The sequence below is a fragment of the Henckelia pumila genome, chromosome 1, assembly GCF_033568475.1.
Source record: "Henckelia pumila isolate YLH828 chromosome 1, ASM3356847v2, whole genome shotgun sequence".
Lineage (NCBI taxonomy): Eukaryota > Viridiplantae > Streptophyta > Magnoliopsida > Lamiales > Gesneriaceae > Henckelia > Henckelia pumila.
The window spans coordinates 25618572-25630011 of record NC_133120.1 but is presented as its reverse complement, the minus strand read 5'-3'; the positions used below and the strand labels follow the sequence as shown (position 1 = coordinate 25630011).

The window sequence follows — 11440 nt, the reverse complement described above, 5'->3', positions numbered from 1 at the left end:
CAGAAATTGCTTCCTTGAAGCTTCTTGGATCACATCCAATGTCGGGTTCATTTTGACCCTCTTCAAGAAGAAGACCATATCGAACTGGAGGTCTAGAAGTCCTCTCGGATCTTCTAGGTGCAGGCGTGTCCAGCAATGGTTCCTGAGGTGTGGGATCGTTATTTTGTATTTCGGGTTCTTCTCGAACTTCTTCGAGTTCCATCATCTCGCCTTTCTTATCCAATAAGAACTCCTTCTCCAAGAAGGTGGCATTCCGTGAAACAAACACCTTTGTTTCAGCAGGATAATAGAAATAATATCCGATTGAATTCTTCGGATACCCCACAAAATAACACAAGCTGGATCGACTATCCAACTTATCTCCCACTGTCCGCTTCACGTAAGCAGGACATCCCCAAATCCTCAAGTACGAATACTTAGGAGCTTTGCCATTCCATAACTCGTATGGTGTTTTGTCCACTGCTTTAGTGTGGACGTTATTCAACAACAATACCGCCGTTTTAAGCGCATAGCCCCAAAACGAAGGTGGAAGCTCAGTGAAGCTCATCATAGATCGAACCATGTCCAACAAAGTTCGATTACGACGCTCCGATACACCATTAAGCTGTGGTGTCATAGGAGGAGTCCACTGAGAGAGAATCCCATTCTCTTTTAGATAGTCCAAAAACTCGGTACTCAAGTATTCTCCACCTCGATCCGATCGAAGTGCTTTAATACTTTTACCTAGCTTGTTTTCTACTTCAGCCTTGAATTCTTTGAACTTTTCAAATGCTTCAGACTTATATTTCATTAAATATAAATACCCATACCTTGAATAATCATCAGTAAAGGTAATGAAGTAGGTGTGGCCATGTTGAGTCCCTACTCTAAATGGACCACAAACATCTGTATGGATCAAATCCAACAGATTCTGACTACGCTCAGGTTTCCCCTTAAAAGGAGATTTAGTCATTTTTCCTTTTAGGCAGGATTCACAAGTAGGTAGAGAGTTAATATCAGACATATCAAACATGCCCTCTCCCACTAGCTTGTTCATCCTCCTTGAGGAAATATGACCTAGCCTAGCGTGCCAAAGGTTTGCCGGGTTTTGACTATCGATTTTCCTTTTGTTTGTTGTCGCCGGTTTGTCAATACAATTCACTGGAACGTCTTTTAGTTTTAAATTGTATAGATCGTTTTCAAGTTGTCCATTTCCAATTAAACATTCATTCTTGTAAATATTGCAAATCCCATTCACAAAATTACAAGAATAACCATCTCTATCAAGCATAGAAATAGAAATAATGTTTTTAATTAAATCTGGCACAAATAAAACATCTCTCAACAATAATTTAAAACCATTCTGCAAAATCAAACAAACATCTCCAATGGCCGTAGCTTCAACTCTGGAACCATTCCCGAGCCTCAGCTGGGTCTCACCCATTCTAAGCCTGCGACTTCTTGTCATCACCTGCAAATCATTGCAAATGTGAGATCCACATCCGGTATCCAATACCCAAGAAGTTGTATTAAGTGACATGTTTATTTCGATATAGAACATACCCTTTGCAGTTCCTAACTGCTCAAGATACTCCTTGCAGTTGCGCTTCCAATGACCCGGCTTCTTGCAGTAATGGCAAACATCCTTGGATTTTCCATTGTTTGAAGCCTTTGTCTTTTGCTTCTTCTCGGGTTCCACTTTCTTGGGTGGGGCAGAACGTTTCTTGCCCTTCATACTTGGCCCCTTCTTAGCAGAAGATGAGGAGCCCACCAAGAAAAGCTGGCTTGTCCTTCTTAAGTGTGGATTCATATGTAACGAGCATATTGACCATCTCTTCAAGGGTGGCCTCTATCTTGTTCATATTAAAATTTATCACGAATCCATCAAATGAAGAAGGAAGAGATAGAAGCAGCAAGTCCACATTGAGTTCATGCTCCAACACCAAATCAAGGGTCGCTAACTTCTGTATGAGCCAAATCACTCGTACCCCATGATCACGGACCGAAGTCCCTTCACGCATGCGGCACGTCATCAACTCCTTAACAGTAGAGAACCTTTCAGCCCTCGACTGAGCCCCAAAAAGTTCCTTGAGTTGCGCGTGAATGTCAGCAGCATTCACCGTGTCCTCAAATCGCCTCTGGAGTTCATCAGACATCGAGGCTTGCATATAGCATTTGGTCTTGATGTCATGGTCACACCATGCATCAAGTTTGGCCAATTCCTCCGGACTTATGTCAGCTGGTGCTTCCTTCGGAGGTGCTTTCTCTAACACGTAGAGCATTTTCTCCGAAGTTAAGACAATCTTCAACTTCCGGAACCATTCCGTATAGTTGGCGCCAGTCAGCTTGTTTTGTTCGAGGATCGAGAATAAAGGATTTCGCGAATTCATTGTATGAAATACTGAAAAGGAAAACAGACATATATCAATGATTGTTTAACAATTTACTAAGACATAAAATAGGCGAATTTAATTTTATGAATCTCACTCCCACTATTTTAACGATTTCACCACCCTCTAGTGAAAACGGGAAACTTTTTCCTTAGTGAGAACATGGAGTCCAATTGACAAACTTATGGTCCCGAATAATATCAGCCAACCATAATTCTCAAAAGGTAGAGCCCAATTGCTTCCAAAGCAACCCCCATGTATTTACCTCATGTCCAATAAGGGCCCAATAATATGACGCAGTTTAAAGTGACATGTCAAGATGACCCATCAATATTAAGTTGTGATAGACGGTCGCCATGTGGATCCCCCAATAATATGAGCCGATCCCATGGGAGTTCCACCCAACTTACAACATTTGTCGATCCAATGTACAGCTTTCCGACGGACGGGCCCCCCCAATAATATGAGCCGGACCGTATCCGCGGGTAGCATCACATACATTGACCGTTGATGGAAGGTAGGAACATTTAAACAATATTTAAATTTCCTTTTTATCTTGATATAAATTTTAAATCATATTTAAAATGAGGGATTTTATTTATAAAAATATTTGTCTCATCATATTTAATTTATTGCATGCATTGCCGGATTCACGCAATTTATGTCTAAACATGCATACAATCATAATATCACATATTATATAGGATGATCGATTCCATTTCTAATTGACCCGTGGTTGCCAATCACGGGTCTTAGTCCAATCCTAGGTAATATGCAGTATGCAAATGCAATCCTATTACATATGCTTCCAATTTACATTTCTTCAGTCTTCATTGTCTGCTGGGCCCACCATCTTCAAATCTTGATCTCCCACTAAATCTAATGTATTTACAATAAATAACAATGACAAGTAGGGGATACATTTTTAGGGGGTGGGAACGGGCTATAAACCAAGCCCACTTTTATTACATATGACATTCATATCGGGCCATAAACCAGGCCCATTAATAAAACCAACAACAATAAAGACAAAATGTAAATTCCTAACATACACCTACAAAATTGGTCATGGCAATCGATCATCCTTATCCAATAACATTTAATTCAAAATTAATTTATTGGATAACATGCTGTGGCAATTCAAATTTAAACAAGATAAAATCATATTTTATATATAAAATCACATTTCACATATAAAATCATATTTTATCTCCATATCAAATAAAATCATATTTTATCTATAAAATCCAATTTTACAAATAAAATCATATTTTACTTAATATATCATAAGATCATATCTTATCATCAATTGTACCAAAATAATTGATTTCAAAATTCAATTTACGGATAAAATATTAAAATTTTCCAAAAATTCAAATTTATCCAAAATCAATTTTAAAATTTACGGACTCGAACAATTCGATCCGAAATCTCGTGAACCAATCAAAAACAATTTTTGACCGGACCAAAAATAAAATTTTAACATATTAAAATTAATTTTTAATAAAATATTAATTTTTCCCGCGGGCCACCCGGGACACTCCCGGGTTGGCCCGCACCCGGGGCGCGGGCCGGGGCAGCCCGGCTGCCCCCTTAGGGCAGCAACGCTTGCTGCCCTGGCGGCGCCTGGCGCCGCCGCTGGGCGGCGCCGAGCGCTGCCCTGCGCAGCGCCCAGCGCTGCGCTGGGCAGCGCACAGCGCTGCCCTGGGCAGCGCCGTGCGCCGCCCTGGGCGGCGACGGTCGCCGCCCTGGGCGGCGCCGTGCGCCCCCTTTGGGCGGCGCCGTGCGCCGCCCCTGGGGGCAGCGACCATCGCTGCCCGGGTTTCGCCCCCGAAAAAAAAAAATTTTTATTAAAAATATTTATTTTGTTTCAAAAAACCGAGACTCAAAAATTTTGTACAATTGATTAATTCAATCGATTGATCTGAGCAACCTGGCTCTGATACCACTGTTGGAAAACTGGCGAGTTCCCAGACCAATTACGATTGATACCCGGTGCAGCGGAAGTTTAAAAATTTTTCATGGAACGTTTCCATGGTATGGGTATCAACCGTTCATCGATTGAATTACGTGTGTGTAAAATTTAAATAACAGTTAAATAAATTTTACCTCAAATCTCGCAACGAGATTAATGGACACCAACAGAACAATTCTGCTCTTGTTGTCTCTCCCTGGAACCGATGAACGCCTTCAATCAGGTCCACGAACAGAGGTTTAATCCCTCTGATAGATTGCACTAGAAAATCTATCAGAAGTTTTCTGCGAAGAGAATACACGAATTTGATTCGTTATTCCTTACTGCGATTCAAAATCACAGACCGGAATTTTCTCGGGCAGAGCAGGAAGGGGACGGCCGAAAATTCTTTGAGAGAGAAGGGTTTCGATTTTTTCTGTCTCAAAAATTATGACCTGTTGTGTGTAATTTCTGTACTGAAATAACTTATTTATAATGCAGGCCACTAACACCTTAGGGCCCATTAGTCATAAGCTGGGGCCCGACAAGCAAAGCCCACTCGTTCAGAAATTAATATAAAATTCATCGTGACTCCGATTGATGAAACGATTTCACCAATGTGCACAGAAACCATTTCTGCACGTTTTAAAGTCAAAATAAATTTTCCTGAATCCGAAATCAGTGGTTTCCAAAAATGTCCATCCCAATGTCATTTTAGGAAATCCTACTCCCTTACTCTTATTTAAGAAGTCCAACTCCTTAGTTCATTAAATTTAACTCTTTAAATTTAACTATCTCAACGGGGATTAAAACTCCATTACACTGTGTGACCCTCAATGGTTCAGGGATACAGCTAGCCGTGGGCTCACAACTCCTTGTGACTCGGAACAACACTTTCCGACTTGCCCAACGAATCATGGTAAAGCGCCTAGCAACATCGCCCCATGATTCCCTAGGTATCACTGATAGTGCCTACAAGAACCAGTAGATTTTGGTTAGCGTACAGTACGGTCCCTTCATCCATATATCCCGATCGAATCAACAACCATTGGTATATCGAGAGTCGCTCAAGATTCGATAACTATGCAATACATCTTGAAGATCAAATTAGTGACATCGCATGTGCTACTAAGAAACCATTTCTTAAATCACATCAAGTACTCTGGCCAGAGATTTGTCACACTAATATCTCCTCAGATCGCATAGGATATCCACACTCGCAAGTATGTGGTGAATCCTTGACAACAATGCATTGACTCCTATATGTGTCGTAACTGTACCCAATCTCGACACCTGATGACCCCCTCAGAGTCGGTAAACGAGTCAAAGCACAGTACTAGCATATAGAGTCTCCATGATGTTTCAAGTCGTAAGGACTAATGGTGTACAACCAAAACCGCGGACTTTATCCACTCGATAAGTGATAACCACTTGGAAAGTCCGGATAGGATAGTTCGACTATTCATCCTATGAATATCCATTTGCTTGCTTCGAACATCTCCATGTTCCCTACCAATGAAACGTGGTACTCCGCATCGCAAATGCTAGTCTCAAACTCGAGCGATCCTTATCCTTATTATCGGACGGCTCAATCGACTAGGAACGGTTTTAGAATATACAGTGACTATAAGATGTATTTCATGATAGACATCTCCATGTTCTACCACATCTTACATACACTATAGTATATTCAAGGTCTTTATCAAAACAACAATAGTATATCACAATATAACAATATGAAGTAATATAAAGTCATTGCCATAAAAGTGTAAATAATATTAAACAAAAGATTGTTTATACAAAGAGTCAACAAAGCCCATAGCCACACAGTTGGCTCACTGGGCACCCACTCTTACATTCATCAGGTGTCGGGATTGGGTACAGTTACGACACATATAGGAGTCGATGCTTTGTTGTCAAGGATTCACCACATACTTGATAGTGTGGATATCCTATGCAATCTGAGGAGATATTAGTGTGACGAATCTCTGGCCAGAGTACATGATGTGTTTTAAGAAATGGTTTCTTAGTAGCACATGCGATGTCACTATTTGATCTTCAAGATGCATTGCATAGTTATCGAATCTCGAACGACTCTCGATTTACCAATGGTTGTTGATTCGATCGGGATATTTGGATGAAGGGACCATACTGTACGCTAACCAAAATCTATTGGTTCTTGCAGGCACTATCAGTGATACCTAGGGAATCATGGGGCGATGTTGCTAGGCGCTCTTACCATGATTCAATGGGCAAGTCGGAAATGGTTTTTCCGAGTCACAAGGAGTTGTGAGTCCACGGCTAGCTGTATCCCTGAACCATTGAGGGTCACACAAGTAATGGATTTTTAATCCCCGTTGAGATAGTTAAATTTAATGAACAAAGAAGTAGGACTTCTTATATCAGAGTAGAAGATTAAGATTTCCTAAAATGACATAGGGATGGGCATTATTGGAAATCACTGAATTCGGATTCCGAAAATTTATCTTGACTTTAAAAGTTGCAGAAATGGTTTCTATGCACATTGGTGAAATTGGTTTATCAATCTGAGTCACGATGAATTTTATATTAATTTCTGAACATGCAGGCTTTGCTTGTCAGGCTTGAACTTATGACTAATGGGCCCTAAGCTGTTAGCAGCCCACATTATAAATAAGTTATTGCAGTACAGAAATTATACAACAGAGGCATAATTTTCGAAATTAACTAGGGTTTTTGAGACCTAGTGGCCGCCGCCCCCTCTCCCCTCTCTGCTCGAAAAATTCCAGCCTGTGAATTTTGAATTTGCAGTCTGGTTTAACGGATCAAATTCGTTAATTCTCTTCGTAGAAACTTCTGATAGATTTTCTAGTGCAATCTATCAGAGGGATTAAACTTCTGTTCGTGGACCTGATTGAAGAATTGTTCGTCCATCAGTTCCTGGGATATACAACAAGAGCAGAGTAATCTGTTGGTGTCCATAATCTCGTTTCGAGATTTCAAGGTAAAAATTTAATTGTTATTTAATTTTTTACACGCACAATTTAATCGTAAAGTTTTGATACCCATGATATGGAATCGTTCCATATAAAATTTTAAAACTTCCGCTGCACCGGGTATCAATTCTGATTGATCTTAACACCGTTTTCCAACAGCTCTTGGATTAAAATTCAATTTGGGAAAAACTAGATCAAGGACTCACGTAGGTACCAGACAAATTATGTAACAAGTAGTTGATTCGAGACTCAGAATTAATCTTAATTCACGGGAATTCTCCCAATTTGTTCAAAGGACTATTTTTAAAAAAATCAAACCTATTCAAATATTGACGGATTAATCTTTCGTAATTCTAATCAAATTTGAATGCATGATGAACTGTGAAAATTCATTAAACACCTAAACCGCACACTGAAACCTAATTCTATTTTTAATCGGTTTTACAATATGATGATTATCAAAGTGATCAAAATCAAAACCTCATATGTCGACTTGGAATCAATTAACATGCAATAAAATAATTGGCCAGATCATTCACAAGACAAATATAAATTCGACAATCAATAAAATAAAATCAAGTCTGAAAATCTCAAATAAACAATCAAGTTTTCTACATAAATTGTCTGGCCCAATCACGTGGCCTTGATCGAAAGAGAAAAACTACTAAAAGTTTAACATGATTCATAAACAAGAGTTTTTAATCCAAAACATCAACTAAAAATCAAAAATAAAATGAAAAGAAGAAAGGTAGAATGAAAGATGATGATCAGCCGCCTCTTGCCTTCGAATGCATTGTGTAACCCTTATTCTGATGGATGAGTTCATATTTATATGTCCAAGGGTCTTCAAAAGATGGTATCCTTCCCAAGCAAGAATTTCAAAATTTAAAAAGTCTGCACGCTACGCTCGCTCGAGCGAGTGTATTTCTGTTCCGGGAATTTCTTCTCTCGCCTCGCTTGCTCGAGCGAGCAACTTCCTGTCTCGATGATCACTTCTCGCTCGCTCGAGCGAGCACCAGATGCACTCGAGCGAGTGATCTTCTGGAAATTTTCCTTGCCTCCTCGGTCTCGCTCGAGCGAGCACATGTCTCGCTCGAGCGAGTGTAGCTCTGTCCAAATTCTGGATTTTTCCGAGTTTCCCTACAAAATGTACCTGGAAGAGTATTATGCATCCAAATGCATTAAAAATGCTAAAACTAAATAAAACAACAACAATAACATGTTAATGCATGAAAAACAATCACAAAAATATGCAGATGAAACACAGTTATCAAATCTCCCATACTTAAACCTTACTCGCCCTCGAGCAATACACACACCAAACAAAATACCATAACACAAGTAAGAATGAATCCTGTACAAGATAGCCTCAAATGAGTTCCACTTCAATCAACTAAAAACCCCAACTAATTCTGATTGTCCATAACCCATCGCCAGTTAAACGTAAACGTGTGTGTGTGCCATGTTATTCCAGTTTCATATTCTAAGAATGCTTAGCGACCTATGACAATTCAATGCAAGTGTCACAATCCAGCACTCCGTCCTCTCAACAATCCCAAACAAAAACATACACTTTCTTGAGATTAATTACGTACCTTCGGATTTTGCACCCGGTTTTCTTATGCCCCAATAATTAACTGCAAACTTAGCGATAACTAAGATAGTATTAGAATTTCAATCCCCTTGTCTATTTCCCGGAAAGAGCAACAATCTCATTTAACCCGCAAACTTAGCTATGGAAAAATTAATTAAGATTTAAATCATTTTCCCATGCTCGGATGGAATTGCTATTTTAAAATTTCAAAATGTAGTTAATCCCATGGAGGACCGGCGACTGGGATGCGGTGGCGCACGGTGAAAAAATAGCAGCTACAAATATTGGAGGTGAAGAGGCGTACTCGCAGCAACTAGTGGATGGCCGGTGGAGTAGATGGAGGAAGATGGTAGTGAGATTCCCCGATATTTTTAGCCTGTAAATTTGTGAGAATATCGAAGCATGAGTGCAACTTTGAGATTTGGGGGTTTAGGTTTCGAAGGGGGGAAAGAAATAAGTGAGGGAGAAGGAGAGAAAAAGTCAGATAAATCGCGAGAAAAAAATGCTCGCTCGAGCGAGCCCAAAATGTACTCGGAATCAGAGTACCGCGCGCTCGTGCGAGATAGAGGTCTCGCTCGAGCGAGAGAAATATTCCAAAAAAAAAAACTGAGATCCGCTCGCTCGAGCGAGAAAAATATTTTTTTAATAAAGTTTTTCTAAATTTTTGAAAAGAAACACAAAAATTTCAAAAACTAACTTAAAAGCAAAAATAACGCAAAACAAAATAGAATAGGGAAAAGAACACTGGGTTGCCTCCCAGTCAGCGCTAAATTTATAGTTTATAGCCCGACTGTACCTCCCTTTTTCATTGGCGAAATCATGGTGGCTTATCCACCCTCTTGAATAATGTCTGATCAATCCCGCAACTGCTACGTGCTTCACTTCCACAAGTTTTGTGTACGGGATTTAAGCTTTCATAACGCTGAACCTGCAAATTTTTATCAGTAAATTCTTTAAAAACATCTACAAAATTCACAGCAGAGCAAGAATTGGAGTTAGGACTATCGCTAGCCAATTTAAGCATATGAAATACGACTTGCTCAGCATTCATCCTTAGAACTAATTCACCATTTTCTACATCAATTAATGCTCTACTCATCGCTAAGAAAGGACGCCCTAGAATCAGAGGAACTTCACAATTTTCATCCATATCAAGAATGGAAAAATCTATAGGATAAATAAATTTGTCTATCTTGACTAAAACATTTTTCACAACTCCTCTTGGGTATTTTATGGATCCATCAGCAAATTTAAGAGAAATATTTGTCGGTTCAATGTTGCTTATACCCATCCGCTTAGCAAGCGAATGCGACATCAAGTTGATGCTTGATCTTAAGTCACACAATACATTATCAAACGACGAGCTTCCTATTTGACATGGTATGTAAAAACTCTCTAGGTCTTGAAATTTTTGTGGGCACTTGTTTTGCAACACAACCGAACACTTTTCGTTCATTGTGACTTGCGTTATATCATTCAAATTATTTTTATTTTTTAGCAAGTCCTTCAAAAATTTGGCATAACTCAGCATCTGAGCTAAAGAATCTGCAAAAGGAAGGTTAATATATAGTTTCTTGAAAATTTCAAGAAACTTTTTAAATTGATGATCAAATAATACTTTCTTAGCTCGCTGAGGAAAGGGAAGGCTAGACACATCTACATCATCATTAACTTCAAATTTTGAAGTTTTACCTTTCTTTTTCTTACCTATCATGTCAAACTGTTCCGCACCATGCGTGTCCTCCTTGACTACTGAAGTTTTTGTACTCTCCATGTTCTTCCCATTGTCACTATTCTCTGGCTCTTCAGGTTGTGCCCTTGTCACCACCATAATCGCATTCACATCCCTTGGATTCTTGATTGTATTTCTAGGCAATGACTCTTTTGTCCTGGTTGACAGTTGTGTCGCTATCTGAGCCATTCGTGTTTCCAAATTTTGCAACGTTGCCTCCTGATTCTGCAGGCGAGTCTCAGTACCCGCTACATACTTCATCATGATTTCTTCAAAGGAGGGCTTTTTCTCGACTGGCTTTGATGTGTTGGCTGTAGGATCTTCAGGTTTCCACGAGAAGTTGGGATAATTCTTCAAGCCAGGATTATAGGTATTGCTGTAAGGATTGTACGGCTTTCTCCCTTGATTTTCCATGAAATTTGCCGCATCAATCTCAAAGATGTTGTTCCTCAGGCTGCTGAGCTTCCACTTGATTTACAGGAGTTGTCTGCATAATTGCCGTCAGATGAGTAAGAGCATCGATTTTGGCATTCAATGCTGTCAATGCATCAACTTCTAGTACTCCAGCCTTTTTCTCCTTCTTCACATCTGGCCATCCAATTTTTCTTTCAGCCATATTTCCATTGATATCCCATGTCTCTGTTGGTGTCTTCCTGAATAGGCTTCCATTAGCAGCAACATCAAACATGGACCGAACAGATTGATCAGTGATAAGTGCATTTTGTGTGTATGTTTTAGTGCCATTTTTGTATTTATTTTGCATGCATTCATAGTGTTTTATAAGTTTTATTAATTATTTATTGCATGTGTGTGCAT

The 11440-nt window shown here is 39.5% G+C and overlaps 1 protein-coding gene across 1 annotated transcript; it reads right to left on the bottom strand.

Annotated features, from left to right (window-relative positions):
• Positions 1–9709: 9709 nt before the first annotated feature.
• On the bottom strand, positions 9710–11038 carry LOC140860590 (uncharacterized). The gene has a single exon (XM_073263594.1). It carries the CDS (start codon positions 11036–11038, stop codon positions 9710–9712), a length of 1329 nt encoding a protein of 442 aa, XP_073119695.1.
• Between the last annotated feature and the right edge of the window lie 402 nt (positions 11039–11440).